Source organism: Urocitellus parryii, chromosome 2 (genome assembly GCF_045843805.1).
Source record: "Urocitellus parryii isolate mUroPar1 chromosome 2, mUroPar1.hap1, whole genome shotgun sequence".
NCBI lineage: Eukaryota > Metazoa > Chordata > Mammalia > Rodentia > Sciuridae > Urocitellus > Urocitellus parryii.
Window position 1 is genome coordinate 42,767,151 of NC_135532.1, and position 20,873 is coordinate 42,788,023.

At 39.2% G+C, this 20,873-nt stretch overlaps 1 protein-coding gene across 7 annotated transcripts in view; it reads left to right on the forward strand.

The window, feature by feature from the left end:
- Positions 1–12,882, forward strand: part of Tsc22d1 (TSC22 domain family member 1) — a 115,353-nt gene extending 102,471 nt beyond the window's left edge. For 5 of the 7 annotated variants that reach the window (XM_077795192.1, XM_077795191.1, XM_077795190.1 and 2 more), the window contains 2 exons: positions 10,326–10,377; positions 11,526–12,882. In XM_077795192.1, the coding sequence (XP_077651318.1) occupies positions 10,326–10,377; positions 11,526–11,783 (310 nt within the window). In that variant the 3' untranslated portion in view covers positions 11,784–12,882. Of the gene's footprint in view, positions 1–9,251; positions 9,284–9,563; positions 9,907–10,325; positions 10,378–11,525 lie in introns of those variants that run through there. The other 2 variants (XM_077795195.1, XM_026379644.2) reach the window with 2 other exon arrangements.
- The last annotated feature ends 7,991 nt before the right edge of the window (positions 12,883–20,873 follow it).

Here is a 20,873-nt window from a genome sequence, read left to right on the forward strand (position 1 = left end):
TGTTCTGCCTTCTTGTCAACACTTGGTATCTGAAGATTTAAAATTATTTTTATATCTTTATGTTAGCCATACTAATAGGTGTGTTGTGTCATAATATCTCATTGTGGTTTAGTTTGCATTTTTGTATTGATTAATGATGTTTAAAATTTTTTCCATTTGCTTATTTACAGTCATATATATATATAAATCATTGATAAGACTATCTGTTCAAGAATTTTGACCATTTCTTTTATTGGACTGTTCATTTTCCTGCAGTTGAGTTTTGTGTGTTTTATCAGATACAAGACTTGCAATATTCATGTAGTATTATTGTCTTTCAAAGAATAGATGTTCTTTTTTTTTTTTGACAAAAGTCTAATTTATTGGTTTTTTTTCCCTCTCATGAATTGTGCTTTTTGTGTCCTAAGAAATCTTTATTAATTTGGGGAATAAAAGATTTCTTCTATGTTTTCTTATTAAACTTTTATAGTTTTGGATTTTACATTCAGATCTGTGATCTATGTGAAGTCATGTGTGAAAAATGAATCAAGTTGGGGGGATTGTTATGTATTCGTTTTTGCTGTGGTTATCCAGTTGTTCCTGCACTGTTTGTTGAGAAAACTATCTCTTCTCCCTTGAGCTGCCTTTACATATTTGTTGAAAATCAATTTGCCATGTATGTGTACATCTATTTTTGATCTCTCTAATCTGTTCCATTGCTCTATATGTCTGTCCTTTGGCCAATACCATATTAAGTTGATGAAAGCCTTGAGATCAAGTGGCAGAAGTCCTTCATCCTTGTTATTTTTCCAAAATTGTTTTGGTTATTCTTTTCTTTGCCTATGACACTTAGAATCACTAAAACTTTTCAACACGATTTTGATTAAGATTACACTGAATCTATACAATAGTTTTTGGTTGAGGAAATGATAGTTTAATAATAGTGAGTCTTTCAACCTCCAAGCACAGAATATAGTTCAGCATTTATTTGGTTCTCTTGGATTCCCTTCATCAGTACTTTATAGTTTTTAGCATACAGATCTTGTACATACTTTGTTAGATATTTACCATTTCAAGTATTTTCATGCTACTATGAAATTTTAAATTATTCATTACTAATAAATAGAAATGCAACTTTATTTTTGTGTATTGAACTTATATCTTGTGACCTTGAGAAACTTGCTTCTTGGTAGTTATTTGTGGACCTTTTGGATTTTCTGTAATCGTTTTATCTGTGAATCAAGATGATTTAATTTAATTTTATTCATTGTAGTGTAGATGTTTTTTTTTCTTTCTTTGTCTTGCCTTGTTACCTGGCTATTAGCTTTAGTATGATGCCAAAGTACTGAGAGTGGATATGATTCCCTTCTAATAATAAGGGGGAAAACATTAATTCTTTATCATTAAGTAAGATGTCTGTTGAATGTTGAGGAAGTTCTCTTTAATTCCTATTTTACTGAAAGATTTTATCTTAGATGGATGGTGAATTTTGTCAGATGTTTTTTCTGTGTCTATTGAAATGATCCAACAATTCTTCTTGAGTCTATTTTTAAAGTGAAGTATTTTGATTGATTTTCATGTTTATCTTGCATTCCTAGGATAAATGGCATTTGGACGTGATATAGCATTCTTTTTAAATGTAGTTTCATGTAATTTGCCAAAATTGTTAAAAAATTTGCATCTATATTCATTAGGGCTACAAATCTGTAGACTTTTTTTTATAATGTCTTTATCTAATTTTAGCATCAAATAAAATTTAGCATCAGAAAAAATCAGGAATGCTGGCCTCATAGAATGAATTGTGAAATGTTTTCTCCTCTTCAATTTTCTGGAAAGTTTTTATGAAATTGGTATTATTTATTTTTTAAATCTATAGTGGAATTTACCAGTGAACCCATATAGATCTGAGGTTTTCTTTATAGGAAAATTTTAAACTGCAAATTCAATTTTGTAAATAATATATGGCTCCTCGAGTTATCAGTTTCTTCTTGTATGACTTTTGTGGTTGTCTAAGAATTTGCCCATTTCATCTAAGTATTTGGAGATTTTTCAGGTAATCTTATATTAGTGATTTCTAATTAATGCCATTATGGTCAGAAAACATTCTTTGTATAGTTTGAATCCTTTTAAATTTATTGACTTGTTTCATAGTTCAGAATATTATTTATCTTGGTAAAAGTTTCACATGTACTTGTAAAGAATGTGTATTCGGTTAATGTTAGATGAAATGTTCTACAGAAATCAAGTCAAGTGGTTGATAACATTGTCTACTGGTTATTTCTGTTACTTGTTCTTTCAATTACTGAGAGAGGAATTGATGAAACATCCAATGCCTTTACAATTCTATCAATATTTGCTTCATGTTTTTTTTATGTGTGTGGTTGTAGATGGACAATACCTTTCTTTTGTTTATTTTTATGTGGTGCTAAGGATTGAACCCAGTGTCTCACACAGCTAGGCAAGCACTCTGCTGCTGAGCTCCAGCTCCAGCCCTGCTTCGTGTGTTTTGAAGCTCTGTTATTAGTACATAAACATTTGGGATTTTTATGACCTCTTGATGAACTGACACTTTATTCCTGGTAATGCTCTTTGCTTTACAGCCTACTTTGTTTAAATAATATTGTCAATCCTACTTTTTTGATTACTGTTAACATGGCATATCTTCTTCCATCCTCTTCCTGTACATATTTGTGCCTTTATAATTAAAGTACATTTCCTGTAGGTAGCATAGTTGTGTCCTTTTCATCCAATTTAGCAGTCTCTGCCTTTTAATTGGGAAGCTTAATTTATAACATTTAATATAATTGTTGATATAAATTGTTTAAATCTAGATATTTTTATTGTTTTTTTTTCTCCTTTCATTCTGTCTTCCTTGAGTTTGTATTGTTTCTTGATTCCATTTTTTCCTTCTATATTGGCTTATTGCCTTTACAGTTCATAGTATACATCTTTAACTCACCATAATCTAATAACTTTACAGCAATATACTTTCTCCCTTCCTAGACTTTGTTCTGGTTATTTTTTTATATTTTTTTTTTGTCAGTTGTAGTTGGACACAATACCTTTATTTTATTTATTTATGTTGACGTGGCACTGAGGATTGAACCCAGTGCTTCACATGGGCTTAGCTTGGCAAGCACTCTGCCACTGAGCCACAACCCCAGTCCCTTTATGTGTTTTTCATCATACATTTTATTTCTACATATTTAATAGTCCATTCTATACATTGTTATTTTTTTCTCCTTTAAACAGTCAGTTATCTGTTAAAAGAGATTTTAAAAGTAATGGGTGGAAAGGTTTTATATTTAACTATGTGATAGTCATTTCAGACACTCCTCATTTTTTTGTGTAGATCTAGATTTTCATCTGGTATCATTTTCTTCCTATTGAACAACTTACTTTAAACTTTCTTGTATGCAGGTCTGTCTGTGAAAAATTTTTGTAGCCTTTGTATGTCTGAAAAGTATTTTGCCTTAAAAATTTTTAAAGATTCTTTACTAGGCCTATAATTGTAGATTGACAAGTTTGTCTTTTTTTCTTTCTATAAAGATGGTTCTGTACCATCTTCTCTCTAGCACTGTTTCCAGCCTGAAGTCCACTATCATTCTTATTTTTGTTGCTCTGTATGTAACATAGTTCTCTGTTTCCAGGATTCTCTATCACTGTTTTAAGCAATTTGGGCCACATGCTTATTGTAATTTTCTTCATGATTCTCTTGCTTTGGGATTTATTTAATTCTTACATGTGTGAGCTATTGTTTTTAATAAATTTGGGATAAATTGCCATTATTTCTTAAAATATCTCTTCTTCCTTTCCCTCCTCTAGTCTTTAGGGAGTTTACCACAGATATATTTGGTTTCTTGAAACTGTCCCACAATTGATGCTTTGTTCCTTTTTTGTTTCATTCTTCTTTTTCCAATTGTTTTTATGTTTATTTTGAATACTTTATATTGTTAATATATCAGTAATGCTTCTGCCCTATTTATTCTGCTGCTAGAGTCCTATATAAAGTATATTTTATTCTTAAGCATTGTATTTTCCATTTTGATTAATTTGCATTTTCATGCCTGTCTTTAGTATGCTGATGTCTCAACTACCTTCTGGAACATATAGTCTGGAAAATATAGTCAAAATATAGTCAAAACAGCTGCTTTAAAATCCTTGTCTACAAATTCTGTCATCTCTGTCATATCTGGGTCATTTTGATTAATTGTTTTTCTCATTATGAGTCATACTTACCTACTTGTTCCTTTTTGTGTCTGGTACCTTTTATTGGGTGTCAGATACTATGAATAATTGGATGGTAGAGATTTTATTTTATTAAATATACTTGGGCTTTGTTTTGGGACAATATTAAATTACTTGAAAATAGTTTGATGTGTTCAAGGCTTCCTTTAAACTACTTTCCACAGGATCAAATCTCCCCCTCAGCCTAGGACTAAGCTCCCCCACTACCCTTCTGAGTATTGGATGTCTGTATTTACAAGTTTTTTAAACTAAGGGTTGTGGTAGCCCTTCCTCTTCCCCACCCTGTGAGATTTCTGAAAATTGTTTGGCCTCCTTCTTTTGGGGCATTATTTTCCTAGCCTGGAGTAGTATTCTGTGGAAGGCCAGAAGGGTGGGGCATCTCCTGCAGGTCCCTCTCTGTGTGTCTGTGAATCTCTTTCTGTTGCTTTAAAGTGTTTTATTTAATCCAGGCAATACAGGTACATAAGTAAATGTCAAACAGAATGAATAGAAGAAAATTAAGAGTTTCCTTTATCCACTCCTCCCAAGTCTGTTTCCCAAGTCTTTTAATTATTTATTTTTTCCTTCTTATTTACTTCCACGTTTTTGTGTAATATTATTTACCCTCATATTATTCCCAATAAATTTAACTTCTTAAAGTTAAATCAATTTAAAAATCTAAAAATACAGTCACATAAATTTTATTTGAGTATTTGTTTTGTTTTTCTGCTTTGTTTTCTGAAAAGCTGTCTTTGAACCTATCCGGTGGTTCCATTAGCCCTGTCACATACCCATGGGCACTGCCCAGCTCCTTCGATCCCTCAGCTGTCCCTCACACAGGCACAGGCCCACTACTGCTTGGGCTTGCTTGGCCTTGTCACCTGTAGTTTCCCTCTTTCCCCTTCTTTCTTCTCAGTGTGTGATCCTTTGGTTCCTATTTCTTAAGCATTCTTATTTTCTTGGTTTGCTCTCCTCCATTGTGGTGCATGAAACATCTAAAAATGCTTTTACTCTACCTTTGCACTCAAATGATGATTTAGCCAAGAAGGAAGTCTAGATATTTTTTAAAAAACCTTTTTCTCTCAAAATTTTAAGGTATTTTTCTCTGTTGTTTTCTGAAAGCCATCAAACCCATTCTGATGGTAGTTCTTGTGTTTGTAACTTATTTTTTTTCCCATTTGTAAGCTTTCAGGAATTTTTCTCGATCCGAATGAACTGAAGTTTCATGATGTGCTTTTGCTATAAGGCTTTTTTCATTTATAGTGGTGGGCATTTAATCATCTCATTTAAACTGGACTTTTGTGCCCTTTAGTTCTGGAAAATTTTTTAAATGATTTCTTTTAATTTCTAAATGATTTCCCTTCCCTCTAATTTTGGAACTCATTCCGTTTTGGTGTTGGATGTACAGTCATCCTTAAAGTTTCTTCTCTTTTATCTCCTAATTCTCTCATTATTTTCCTTTTGTTGTTCTTTTTTTTTTTTTTTTGAAGATTTTTTCCACTTTCTAACCTTTATCAAAACAAGGAAATTTAAAATATGGTTGAGTCTAACAGCTTTTCCCTTTTTTGATTTCTTTGGCATTATTTCTTGTTATGACAATGTGGAGGGGAATCAACACTAAAGTATTATTCATTGTCTGTTAATCAGATTTTTTTTAATACATTTCAGTTTTTAAATATTTCTTAAATTGACAGATAAAATTGTATGTATTCACTGTATATAGTATTATGTCTTGAAATATATGTATATTGTAGAATAGTTAAGTCTGGCTAATTAGCAAATGTATTACTTCATATAGTTACATTCTTGTGATGAAAATACTAAACATCCACTCTGCATTTTTAAAATATACAATATATTATCATTAACTCTAGCCATCATGTTGTACAGCAGATCTCTTAAACTTATTTCTTCCATCTGTAATTATATACCTTTGACCAACATCTTCTCATTTCACCCTCTCCCTCCCCTGCACCCCACATGACCTTCCCAGTCCCTGGTAAACTACTTTCTACTCTGCTTTAATGAGATCAACTTTTTTAGATTCCACCTATGAATGAGACCATGTGGTATTTGTCTTTCTGTGTCTGGCCTATTTCAATTAATAAAATCTTGAAAGCCATTCATATTGTTGCAAATGATAGGATTTTATTTTTTATGGCTGAGTATATTTTCTTGTACATATATATACCACATTTTCTTTAGCAGGGAATCCTGCGGTTTGCTAAACCTGATAACCCTGCTTTCAGAGCCTAATGAGAGTAAACTAGAAAAGTGGAGGTTACCTGGGAGTCCCTAGACAACAGTGATTTGGTCAGTTGCAGGGCCATGTGTCTTACCTGCTTCCTTGGCAGTCATTTCAGATTTACAAGGAATTTTGGATGGGGAGAAAGAGATTATCCTTGTTGAGTGGTGATGGATTCCCGCCCCCCTTTACTAATATTGACCATGTCAAATCAGATTTAGTTACTCAGAAATACAGTACAGGCCCTGCCTCTGCTCCTCTTCTACGGTTTCCCCATGTTTTTTTTTTTTTTTCCTTAATATTTATTTCTTAGTTGGACACAAATATCTTTATACCAAGATGCAGAGGTGGTTGAATAGGAATCCATGCAAAAAGGCTCCAAAGCAGACAATAACAAAGCATCCCAATCGCTAGTGTCCAGTCTGTTCCCTGTGTTTCAGAATACTTGGGGGAGTGAGAGCTCCTGATCTCTGCCCAGGGCCTAAAGCTGACTTGTATGGTCCATTACCTTTATAGCCTCCTTCTGGAGGCTTGTGGTATTTTCTCTGTCCTATCAGCAAGTCTTCGATGAGCTCTGACACAAGACTCATAGGTGTTTTGTCAGAAGAACCTTTGAATGTAATTCTAGACATTTGTACCCCAGATATTTCTGATTCAGTGGTTTTCCTCCATGAACCTTTCCTCCATTTCCTTTGCCTTCTTTTCCAAATTATGTCTTTTCAGCTTTCAGGTAAAAATCCAGTTTCAAAAAAAGTAGCATGTTTATATGAAAGGTTTGAAAAAATTAAATTTCTAATCATTCTTTTTGTTGCATATCCTTTGGCTTAGCAAATTCTGCAGAAATGTACATGTTCTTTTCCCTCCTTCTCCCTCCCCTCTCTCGGATGAATATACAAAGATGTTTCTTGCATTTTATTTGAAATAGAAAGTATTAGAGATGACCAAAATGTCCCTCAGGAGGGATATGTTTGTATTTGCTTCTGTTGCTTAATTGAAATGACTGAAATAAAAACATAGTTAACTGATTTCTGCTTATGTTCAAGAACAACTTGATTAAATAAAATTCAGTTAATTCAGTAATATTTTTAAACTCCAGCTGAGAATTTTAAGTTCATTTCTTTATGTGAATGTAGAAGATTTTTAAAGCTCTTTAATAGCTTTTCCTTTGAAGTTGGTATTCAGTTGGATTATGTAAATGGATCTTATCACAGATAGTTTTAGTCATAACTTTAACTTTCAAAGTATGGAAGCTATCGTGTAGTAAATAATAGTTCTATTTAGCATTTGTAGACATAGGGACTATATGCTTGTTTTCCAAATTATTATAGGTTTTGAGTTTCTGTGTATTGTTTCCTCTTACTGAAAATGGGTGCCTTCTTTAAAAATATATAATAGTTAATTTTTATAAATTATAGATATGCTAGTAAATGTTTTATTCAAAATCAAAGCCTAACATGAACCTTATAATAAAAATGTATCTTACTGTCTTATAGATACTTAGTTTTTAACCCCCCAAAAGTTTTATCCTCCTCTTCATCTACTGATAAATTCACCATATTTGGTTCCTAATTGCTTTAAACAGTTTTAAAAACTAAATGTCCCTCTGCCAGACTTAGGTCAGCTTTAAAGCTTCTCCAAAAGGCTGAGATGGAAATTTTAGGAAAGGATGTTCCATGAGGGAGAACGCTTGTTTGGAAGAAGTGTGTGTGTATGTGTGTGTGTGTGTGTGTAATATATGTTTACATTCTGTGGTCAGATTTTATGTTGCAATTATTTTTGATGATGCAACTTGCCTATGAATTAGATCCCAAATACTTTGTAGTGGGTCCCCGCCCCCCTTCTGTTTTTATAGTATTATGCCATGAGAGGGCAGTATTGTAGAGGTTAATGTTCCCTTCTCAAATGTACTGCGAACTGTTTATATTGTGTTAATAAGCAAACTTCTTAGATCTACAGTATACTAATTGTAATCTTAACTGATGCATCCTTGCAGATATTTTAAATTAATAGAGATGATTTTGTCACAGGTTGCATTTTACACCCAGATCTCTTGATTTGGGTTTGGCAAAGTGAATTATTTGTTCAGTGTGACCATAGGTTGAGCCTGCAGTATTCCTTGGCTACTTAACTATTTTTAATAACCATCACATGCTCCTTTTGACTGATTCTGGACACTGCAAATGGGCAGACTACCTCCAAGGAGTTGTGTGCTTTGAAGGGTACTGGACTATTTCAGTCTAATAAGATTGAGTCTTGGAAGAATTGCCGCTTAACCTCCAAAAAACTTGCCTTAGTGACTTGCTGAAAATGGATCTCTTTAGGATCCAACCCATGGACTGACTTTTCTAGTTATAAATGGAAAAAGGTATATTTAATTCCTGGTGCTGTTGGGGAGATACGATTTCGAGGCTGATGGCTCTGGGGACATTTGGGGAAGATACCCTGGATTTCATTCTATGGTTTCCTTTGACCCAATTTTTTTATGCCTAGCGAAGAAAATGTAGTATTAGTTTCTAAAAGTAACTGATAAATTCGTGTGAAGGTACTATTATTCAAAAAGCAAATGTAATTTTATTAGCATTTAAAAAATATTCTTGCAGTAGGGTTACTATTCTTATAAATAAAACCCTCTATAAAATCATCCCATTACTGCTGCCTGTAAGAACCAGATAATTGAAATCGAGATGCTCCAGCTCCTGCAAGTCTTTAGTGGTGGGACTGGGCATGCCCAGTAGATCAGACTGTTCTTGTTGCAAATAGGAAGCGTTGTCGGTTGAGCAGTGGTCGCCGGGACCCGCCGCTCCGGGGACCGGGATCTGACTCCCCTTAAACGTAAGCAGTGCGGGGCATCGATCGTGTCTTCAGGGACCTAGACACTTTCTGTCCATGCGGTGGCCAGGCATTCCCAGGCCGTGGGGGCCTCCGCGGCCCGCGCCCCAGCTGCTCCCAGAACTGCTCGGAGCTGAGCTGGAGCGCTGGCGGGGGAGGCAGCCAGGGGAGCTGGGCGGGCGGGGGAGAGCGGAGGGGCGGTCCGAGTAGAACTGGCCAATCGGCGCCTCTGTGTGCTGAATATATGTTGCACTTAGACCGGGAGACCCGGTCTAGAGCCGAGTGGAGCGCGCTGCCGGTCCCGAGGCTTCGCGTAGCGCTGGGATCTGAATCTGCCCGGTTCTCCAAGCCCCAGAAGCCGGGTTTCTTTAAACTGGCGCTGCTGTTTTCTCTCTCCTTGGACTGTAGAAAGCTAGAAGACTTTATCTAGCACAAGCAAGGCCGCTGCTGTTCCCTCTTTTTTTATATTTTTTCCACGAGGGTGTTTTTGGCTGCAATTGCATGAAATCCCAATGGTGTAGACCAGTGGCGATGGATCTAGGAGTTTACCAACTGAGACATTTCTCAATTTCTTTCTTGTCATCTTTGCTGGGGACTGAAAACGCCTCTGTGAGACTTGACAATAGGTAAATGCTGGCTGGAGTAGTTTTTTAAAATTTACTCGAGAGGTATTTGTAATAATGCAGGTAAAAGATAGATAGCTGGGCAAATTCCTTTGTCCATAGCTTGAGAGATTACTGTGACATGGATGTTGCTTTTTAAAATGTTCAGAAAAGCGTGATTTTCGCAGGTCTGGTCAAGAGAACAGGCTTTCCCACATTATGTAATTTAGCCCTTTGTGGCTGAGTAAAATAGGGAAATGCCTGGATAGTCCTTAGTAAGAGAGTGGCTGTATTTTCTGGAGGGTGATAAATTTCATAGCGTTTGAGAACATTCAAAATATGATGCTAATAACATCACAGAATTGAGAGATCCGTCTTTTATCTTGGATGCTTAAGATAAATTCCATTTGTTTTTGATGATCTCTTTTATCCTCTTTTTTCAGCTCCTCTGGTGCAAGTGTGGTAGCTATCGACAACAAAATCGAGCAAGCTATGGTATGTACTGATTAAAAATCATTTGTATTAAACGTGGACACAGCACAGAAAGCGAGATGTCTTGGGGTGGAACCAGTGCATCCCTTAGGACTAGATGATGTAGATTGTTCTTCATACATTCAGAAAAGCTGCTGCTATCTCTATTCTGCCAGCGTGGGGCCACATACCATGGCTGCCATGGACGTAAAGGCCCTCAGGGTATTAAATGTTCTCTCCTGGACTGATTTCATACAACCTTAGGATTTTTTTAGGGTGTCCCCTTTTGCTAGGAAAACGCTGGCTCAGCGTCTCCTTCCGTTGGTCCTGGGCACATCTATAAGGATGTGGCTTCACTAGGAATCCTAAAATTTTACTAGGGAGCCTGGAGCGGGGAGGGCCCCAGAAGTGGAGATCTCAGTGAAGAGCCTTCTAGACCGTGCACAAATGGATCCCCAGCAATGCATGCTACTGCAGAATGAAGGAGAATGGGAGAAAAGTTTTGTTTTCTCAGCCTGCGCTTGGATTTCTCCTATTTTTTATTTCCGCCTTGGCCGTTCTTTGTTATTGGAGCAGCGCCTGTGGCTCTTCTCACGGGATTCTCTGCCCACTGTTGCTAGGCAAACTCCGAACCTTTAATTCGGAGCTATAAATAACTCAGGCTCCCATTGGCTACGACGTCTGCCCAGGTTTCTGTGATGTCAGCTTAATCACGAAAAGAGGGGGGCCTGGGGTGGAGGGAAGAAAATGCGGCAACATGCTCTGTAGGAACTGGCTGCAGCCGGTGCTGAGGGAGGCGGCTCTGGAAGGCTGGGGAGGGACTTGGGGGCGGGGAAACAGCCACTAAGCTGCGGGCCTGAACATCCTGGAGGCCTGGCTCCAGGAACCCAGCGCCCAGTGGAGGAGCCCAAGTGCATTTTGCCATCGCAAATAGGAACCCGACTGTATGCGTCCCTGCTAACCTCTGCAGAGGAACCATAGAATTTTGGAAGGCCTGATCACTTATACTTTAAAGTACTGTGCACTTGTGGTTGTATTCAGATTTACCCAAGTCTGGTTTATTGAACTTCAAAGGCAAAATATGTGAAAGATTAGGCCTAGAGAGCTTTGCAAAATAATGCTTTAGAAATTCAGAGTAGATTAAACCCCTTTTCTCCCCCTTTTTCTTTTAGGATCTGGTGAAAAGCCATTTGATGTATGCAGTTAGAGAGGAAGTGGAGGTCCTCAAAGAGCAAATCAAAGAACTAATAGAGAAAAATTCCCAGCTGGAGCAGGAAAACAATCTGCTGAAGACACTGGCCAGTCCTGAGCAGCTCGCTCAGTTTCAGGCCCAGCTGCAGACTGGCTCCCCTCCTGCCACCACGCAGCCACAGGGGACCACACAGCCCCCTGCTCAGCCAGCTTCCCAGGGCTCAGGACCAACCGCGTAGCCTCCTATGCCCGCGCAGAACTGGCTGCTGCTGCTGCTGTCTGAACTGAACACACCAGGAAGATGTACTAGGGAGAGTCTGCCTCCACAGTCACCCATTTCATTGCTCGCTGCAAAAGAGACGTGAGACTGACATATGCCATTATCTCTTTTTTTCCCCAGTATTAAACACTCATTTGCTTTTGGCTTGAAGAAATTTATTAGTTGGGTGAATTAAAGGTTACAGAGAATTAGCATGGATTGTACCCTGTGCAGCTTGGCAGATAATCTGAGGAATGGTTAATTGATGCTGAGGAGCTGTGTGCCTTTCCATCCCTTCTTGCTGCCCACCCCACTTCCAGGAGTTCTGCTGCTGGTAGTGTACTCCATGGGGTTAGGAAGCAATGGAGCTCCTCACTGGACTTTGCACTCTCCTCTCCTCCCCATGAGGAACTTGAAAGGGAGGCAAGAAACAAGACTAAAACGAGGGGGAATGCAGTTCATTGTACACACTGACGACTGTCACCAAAACCTATAAAAAAAAATAGTACTGTGCCTCTTTTATTAAACAGCGGATGACACAAAACTATTAGTGATAAAACGGTGACAGGTAGCTGGGACCTAGGCTATCTTACTATGAAGGTTGTTTTGCTTATTGTATATTTGTGTATGTAGTGTAACTATTTTGTACATTAGAGGACTGGAACTACTGTTTAGGTTGTACAGATTGAAATTTAGGTGTTTCATTGGCTGTCTAAAGAGGTGTGGATTGTCTTTTATATAGAGACCTGCATAAAACTGCTACATGACAAAAACCACACCTGAAGAAATTTTAAGAATTTGGCACAGTTAGTCACTTTGTGTAATCAGAAATCTAGCTGCTGAATATTTTGAAGTAAATCCTTGTTCATTGAAGTCTTTGGATTGAGCAGGTTGATAACTTTGAAAAATGATCAGTTTTAGCTAGTAAATTGGAGTTCCCAGTAGGGGTTTCTGCATATCACCTGTATAGTAGCTATATTGCAAATGTTCCTGTGCATGTTCTCTACACAGTTGTAAGGTGTCACTGTATTTAACTGTTGTACTTGTCAACTTTCAATAAAGCATATAAAAATGTTGATAAACAAGTGTTTCCATATTACAGTGTGAACATAACTGCAGGTATTTCCACAACTGTTTGCAGGTTAAGCTAAGCAATTTGGCTAGTAAAATCCTGACAGGGAGTAGAAGTGCTGGACAAAGTAGGGGTGTGATGTGGAAGGAACTTGACATGGCATTGTTGGGCTAGTAAGAGAAGAGACAGTGGAGAAGATGGCTCAGTTCTTCCAACTCTAGCATGTCTTGGACAAGTCACTTCACCCCTGTGGGCTGATGAAAAGGATTGAAAGATAAATGTCTTAAATTTTCCTATGGCTTTAAAATTCTGGAATTCATGAATATCTTCATCTTCCATTGTTTACTGAACCAGATGGGAAGTAAGCCTTATTGAAATGAAACTTAGAGAATCTGATTTCCACTTTAAGGACTCTTCACCTTGGGTTGGGATGTCTCTTGTAGGGTGCTCTGAGCTTCTAGCTTCTGGGGCAATAATTTATTTTGTCCAAGCAAAAGACCTGATTTCCAGGGGTTGCCTGTACTCGATTTGAGGTAGGACCTAATGATCAAGGGAGTCCTTCCCAGCTGATTCTATAAGAATATAAAATAAGTCAAAATTTAAAAATACACTGGAATCCTAAAGCTAATTGTCTATAATCTGCCTGAGGACCTTAGCAACAGCCCTTTGCCATATGGGAATCAGAGCATGCACAAACTTGTAGGACAAGGACTTAACTTTCTGAATCTGTCACTTCTCCATTTGTAGGAGATTGACAGGTGAGTGGGTCATGAGACTCCTGAAAAGACTCAGATGGCATGCGTGAGTTAGAAAATGGAAGTGTTGAAGCAGTGAACTAGCTGCCCATCATAGCCTGCTGGCAGTTGCCCAGAGATGTTTGGGGAACTTGAAGAGGACTCACAAAAATCTTGTGTCATATTAATTTAAAGATCAGATAATTTTGACTTAATTAAGGGATACTTAGGTAGTAATTATATTTCCTTCAAAAAGGAAAACTGTAGTGAGTAGTCATTTCATCTTTTATGTTTTTAAATGAAATTTCCTAACATTGTATGTGGAAATTGTGGAGGATTTGGAAAAGCTCAATTTCTTCTCCATTACTGAAGAATCCTTTTGGTCCTTCTATTAAATATGTGAAACTCTAAACCTGGGCACAGTGGTGTACAACTGTAATGCCAGCTGCTTGGAAGGCTAAGGCAGGAGGATCACAAGTTTGAGGCCAGCCTGGTTAACTTAGTGCGACCCTGTCTCTAAAATTAAAAAAATAAAAAGTACTGGGGTTGTAACTCAGTGGTAGAGTACCCCTGTGTTCAATCCCCAGTTCCTTCCTCCCCACAGAAGAAATAAAACTCCCTTGAAATTTTGGTAGCCAAATACTGTATGTGAAGTCAGAATTAATTATTAAAATTGAAAGATGTTCCCATAGGTGCCTTTCATTTATTATATGTATTTTAGGTGATTGACATATTTAATCATACTCAAAAAAGGTGTTTTGCTACTACAGACCTAACTAGGCCTTATTAGCCTGTAGGTTTTATATAATTGATTGTATCACATTTATGTTCTGTGGGGCAGGAAAGATTTCTAAGGAGAATGGAATGCTGGAGGGCAGTGGGTGTTCATGACATCATTAATTGCAGCAGGACAGACCGCCGTTCAGTGAAGGAAAAGCCAAGGAATTTTACATGATTTTAATGAATGTCTGTATTCTGTTTCAAATTAGCTATGTTCAGTAACTGCTTTTTTTTTTGCATATTTTAAGAGCAAAAATTTACTCTTCATTTTGTGATGAATATGCCATGCCAGAATCAGTTTTTAAATTATGCAAGAAATGTATAAAAGTTAATTATAACTAAAATTAGAAATGAAAATGAATTTCAACACAGACACCGCTGGTCCTTACGTGTATAAAATGTGTAAAACAAGTAATTGAAGCTGCAGGGCCTGACAACATGACTGCTTTTAGATGTTAACTTCAGCTCCATTCAGACAGCAATAGTGGCAGAATTAGAGAGCCAGAGAAAATGAAGTTTCCTCTCCCTCTTAGGTAACAGGGTTTGAAATGTGCCGCAGGGTACCTGCACTGGTGTCAGGGAGGAACAAGCACCGGGAGCTAAGAGACTCTGGGGGCAGGAAGAGGTTCAGAACCCCTCAGGCCTGATTTCTCCTCTGTAAAAGGACTGGATCAGATTATGAGGATTACATCCTGTCCTATATGCTTTGAACCTCTGCTTTCCACTGTGACTTGATTTTATTCTAACTTTGGGAGGAGGGTGTATGTGTGATGTGTGTGTTTGTTCATTTAATTTCTTAGACCAAATTAATTTGGTTTTAATACTAGTTTTGTTACTAATTAAGTGACCATGGGCAAGTTACTTGTTGGCATCTGTGGCCTCATGCCTCAAACGGGGACCTTCTGTCTCCATAGGAGTTTCGTAAGGCAAATATCAGAAGGCTGAAAGCACAGAAATGGGTTCAAAGCAACCCTCTAAACAGTGTCAGCTGTTGCTTTTGAGTTATTCATTTTCTTGTTCATAGCTGTGTGTACATGGCTCTGTGTGTGTGTGTGTTAGTGTGTACTGGAAGTGAACCCAGGGCCTTGCTGCTGGGACAGTGCTCTCCCCCCTGAACTACATCCCAGTTTAAAAAAAAAAAAATTATTTTGAAACAAGGTCTCACTGAGTTGTGATCCTCTTGTCTCAGCCTCCCGAGTAGCTGGGATTACAGGTGTGTCCAGCTATGTATTTAATTTTATATTTTTCTTAGGAATAAAGCTATTGCAGCTTGATTTTTCTGAGAGCTTTTTGATTTAGCATTTGATGATAGTAGTGGCTGTTTAAACTTTATTATGAAAATGCACATAGGAAGAAAATGTTCAGAGAATGTGGGCAGAATGCACCATTTCTTCTGTATCTAAGAAATGATGCCAAATGACAGCTGTTTGATTGATGTGCATTAGAGAAGGGATTGACTGGGAACTGTCCATGTTTGAAAATAATGTTGGTGGAAGTAAGTAAACAATTATAGGTGAAGAAAATATGTCTTAAATTATTAATTCTTAATGGAGAAAAGTTCTACATAAAATAGTGCTATGGAATGCCAGGCAGGCCTGAAATTATAGGATCAGTTATCGAATCCTATCAGAAGCTACTGGAAGACTCAGGAGCCTCTAAAAATGTGCGAAATTGCTACGATATTCCAAGGTAGATCTGCATGCTAAACCAGTTATTTCAGACTCCAGTGTCTACCAGATATGACAAGAAAGCCCCGAGTGAGTGAGGTAAGGCACAGAAGGTACAGTGACTGGCAACTGAGGAGGGGAGTGCTCGTTCTGATGGGTTCAGCTGCCACTCAGTTCCATCCAGCTGCCGTGTGGGAATTCAACCATCCTATTGCCAGAACATTCAATTTTCAAGATGTAGAAATTCAGGGTTCTGTCTGGAAATAACTGTCTTCTGAACATTGTGCAGACCAAATAAAAGCACACCTCCTAAGCCGATCAGCCCACAGGTCACAAATTTCCACCCCTGCTTTCCATCTTCCTTCTATCTGTAACAAGCAAGCTTCTGCCTAAAGTGGCAGCTCACCTTTCACCTCAAAACAAAACAAATCTGAAAAACCTTTTGGATTAGAGAAAGTGGACACAGCTTTAGCTGGTGAGCTACGTGTTAGTCTGTTCAGAGAACATTTACTGAATACCTTCTACGTGTCGGAGATAAGTAGAGGGAGCAGGCCTCAGGGACAGCTAAAATGAGGTCATTTTTGTTTCGTTTTCCAGCAAAATTTGCCTTATGTGATATAATATCTGAGCCATCCCTTCACTGTTCCTTCTCAGGTGAGCCCTTTGGCAAAACATTTCTGAATTCTAAGAGTTTTTGCTGAATAGGTCACATTTCCTCATGGTACTCTGGCCCTGCCATTACATTTTATAGTTGACTCAGGGGCAGAGACAGTTGATGTGATACCCCAAGGCTGCATCTCACACACACACCCCAATTTCCAGGGACAACATATATTTCAATTAAAATAATGTGTCCCATTGCTTCCTAATCACATTCAATTCATGCCCTAATATGTGGTTTGCAGTCACTGTAGACCAGGTGACCAAGAAAATGGAAGACTCAGTGACTTTCCAAGGACCAAGAATACAATGGAGGCTTTTAGGGTGACCAATTCCACCTATTTGCCCAGGACTTTTGGTGCCTACTCCAGGAAAGTCCTAAGCAAACTGGACCAAGTTGGCCACCCTGGATCCCATTTCCTCTTCTACTTGGACACAGTTATAGCTCCCACCCACCATGGGGTGAAGTGTAACCATGGTTTAGTGAGTACTGAAGTGACCCATCCCGAGCTGGCCCATATGAAAACCACACTCAGTGATCTGCTGTGCCTCTTCCCCTTCCCCAAGATCCTGGAACCAGGCAGATGAGGATGAAGTGACCTCAGAAGTGACACAGCCCTTGTCAGCTGAGTCCCAGAATGAGTGGAGTAGGGTGCCCTTCCCCACTATGGTGGAATCAGGCAACCCTGTTCCATGAGCAAGGGTGCCCCCACCATTAGGCATTTTAGAATCATCTGCTTCAGTGATTCTAAATGCCCTGAAGGTGGGTGCTACTGTCAAAAAACTTAAGCCACTGTGACACTGACAATGGTTGGGTGGTGGGCGGTGATAAAACTATTGGAAGCCAAAGACATTGAGATCCCTACTGTGAAGAAGAAAAAGCATTTTATACAAACTCTCATCTGTGAGAACTTAGAAGGCTAACCCCACCATGTACCTTGTCACTGTGTAGCTCTGACAGGCCAGGGTGAGGGACCTATTGCTCCTCCCTGTTTGCCAAGAAACTCACTATTTACCCCTTCTATGTTTTTCAAGAAAAAGATGAACTCAGAAAGGAATTTGTAAGTAGAAAGGGAATAAAAGATGTGGGAATTTGGGACTATGCAGTATTGGAAAAGCTTACTGCTTCTAAACCCTAAAGAGTTGGAAGATAAGACTAAAAATCAGTAAATGTTCATTAAGTCTTTTTGATTAAGCAGTGTGCTCCATCCCTTCAGCAAAGATTGGACAATTCATGCCATCAGGTGACCTTTAGGTGGTCATTCTTCAGCTGATGAGGTAGGGGAGAGAGACTAACAAAAAGATAAAATAGGCATGGGAAGGGAAATATTTTACATCCTAGTACTGACACAGTGAATTGACTGTAAACAAATAAGGGAGAAGCCTAGTTAAGTGTTCAAGGAACTTTTACAACCAATGAAAACACAAGCCCATGGAGCCTTAAATAATAAAACAAAACTTTGTTGGAATTTTCAGATGACACTTAGGCTTCCACAGTTGCAGGAGCTGGAAGTGGGTGAAGCACTAAAGCTGTCCAACCCCAAAAGAGAGAGTTCTCCCCAACACCGTTTTCATATCTGGCCATGGGGAATACTGAACAAGAAGAGCTTCTCAGACAGAGCTGGGAGCCTGGAATTTTGGAGAACAATGTGCCAGAGATTTCTTAGCAGAGAGAATAATCAGGATGAAATCAGAGAAATCCTCCACTGCCAAGCTAAAGGAGCCTTCTCAGTGCTTGCCTGGCAAGACGTCATAGCTGCCACGGCCTGCAGCCTACTGCGTGTGTCTCACACTTCCCAAGGAGTTTCATTGCAATTACTGTGCCCACCACTGTGCATTGTCAGTGGAAAGGAAGATAATTCGTCTCGGTTCATAGATCTCCAAACCTTGGGGAGCTCATCCATACCTGTGCCTCATGTATAGAATTGGACCTGGTATAGAAGTTGGATGGGGCTTCGGATTGTTGCCTGAGACAGGGAGTTTGTTCTGTCAGGACAAGAAGATGAAATATTTAGTTTATTTTTTGTGGTGCTGAGGCTGGAACCCAGTGCCTCGTCCATGCTAGATAAGCACTGTACCATTGAGCTACAAGCTCAGTCCCTAAAATATTTATTTTGATCCACTGGCAGAAGCTGGCAGGCATTTACCAAAAATTATTCCCCTCTTCCTGGGCACACAGACTGCATTTCCCAGATTCCTTTGCAGCTGGGTGAGCCCACGTGATTGAATTCTAGCCAATGAAAGATGGGCAGAAATCCTGCCCTCTCATTTCCAGGCCTGGTTCATAAAAACTTCCCATGGGCAATCCTCCATTCTCTTTCCCCTCCAGTCAACTGGAGGGAGACAACTGCAACTACTTTGAAAATCACATGTTGGAAGATGTCACAGCTTTATCAGCCTGGGTCCCTGAATGACTGACTGGAACAGAGCCCCTCCCCCATTTCCCCAAACTGGATATACTCAGGAATGTTATAAAAGAGCCAGAAGCAAATTTATATTATGTTTTAGGCATGCATTTTTGAGTCTGTTACGTTTACTGGTACACAAACATGGGGAATACATGAAACAATATAACAACAGATTAACACATTGAGCATATCAGAGCCAGAGTACAGTAAGTAGATGAATAGCTACATGAAAAAGGTAAATCCTGACGGTGACTTTGAAGAAACTATAAAACCACTCATGGGAAGAATAGTTTGGGGCATAGTTGTTGAAAACAACTATGTGGTACGAATTATTTTCCTAAGTGTTTAGGAAAAAACTCTTCCATATAGTGAGACTAAGCCTGCTTGAGTTGCAAAATGTAGCTCACTTTGAGACATGCCACTGGCAAAGTTTCAGGTGAGATCAGAGGCATAGTCTGGTACTCCTCGAGCCACGCCAGGCTCACTGGTCAGAGACATGTTTTCTCAAAGAGTGACTTAGTGCTATCCCTTCTGAAACTGGAGTACTGTTCCAAGTCCTAGCATCCCAGAGTCTGTATCCCCTCCAGTCAGCAGCTGCTGAGTCATGACTGCTGCTCGCTCACCGTGACCAGGCTTGGCAATCCAGCTGCAGCAGCCCCACCACACTTGCAACGTCTCCACACTGACAGTTGGCAGCACACGCCTCTCATCCAGTTCCACACCTGGCCAGGTAGCCATTGAGCTTGTTTTCCAAAAACCAGCTGATTTCATGTCTCCACACTCACCAAAGGGAGTGTACATGGAGACACCATTCTGGGCTGGCATGTGAATCCCATCCCTTCCAGCAAACAGCAATAGGCTGGATCCTGCCCCAAGCTCCCGCCAGGTTAGCGAGTCACTTAGCCAGAGAATTCTGTGTCCTTGAAGAAATTAAAAAGGGAAGAGTGGGTTCAAATGGAGTCAGAATATCCACAGATGAAGATCCTCTTCTCTCTGTCCAGCAGGGTACCAGACAAAGCCACAGCCCACATGACACAATTACATTCCCTATTCCCACATCACAGCCACTTGACCCAGAAAACCCAGTGATGGAGGGTTAAATGTTTCTATAGACAATACTACTGTTTATTCATTTGTGACACTGGCCCCACTTATCAAGCACCCACAATGTGCCAAGCTTAGGGAATCACTTGGGTGTTACGGGTGAAAACTGAAAGCAGTTTACTTCTGCTTTTGAGGTGCCCTGTTTAGCGGCCAAGGCAGATACATTACGAATAACTATCATACATGAGGGACACAGTACACGGAAATATTTGGGGAACAGAGGAAGGAGGAATCAGTATCTGAGAAGTCGGTGACTGAGGGAAGGAAGAGACACAGCTTTACAGAGGAATTTCTGGTCTCAGCTTGTGCTGATTTGGGGAGAGTGTTATAGTTTGGATATGAGGTATCCCCCAAAAGCTCATGTGTGAGACAATGCAAGAAGATTCAGAGGAGAGATAATGGGTTATGAGAACCTTAACCCCAACAGGGAATTAATCCCCTGATGGGATTCACTGAGTGGTGACTGAAGGCAGGTGGGGTGTGGCTGGAGGAGGTGGGACATTGGGGACATGACTTTGGGGTATACGTTTTGTATTTGGTGAGTGGTGTCTCTCTCTCTCTCTCTCTCTCTCTCTCTCTCTCCTCCCCCCCTTCTGATCATCATGTGAGCTGCTTCCCTCTGCCACTCTTTTCTGCCATGATGTT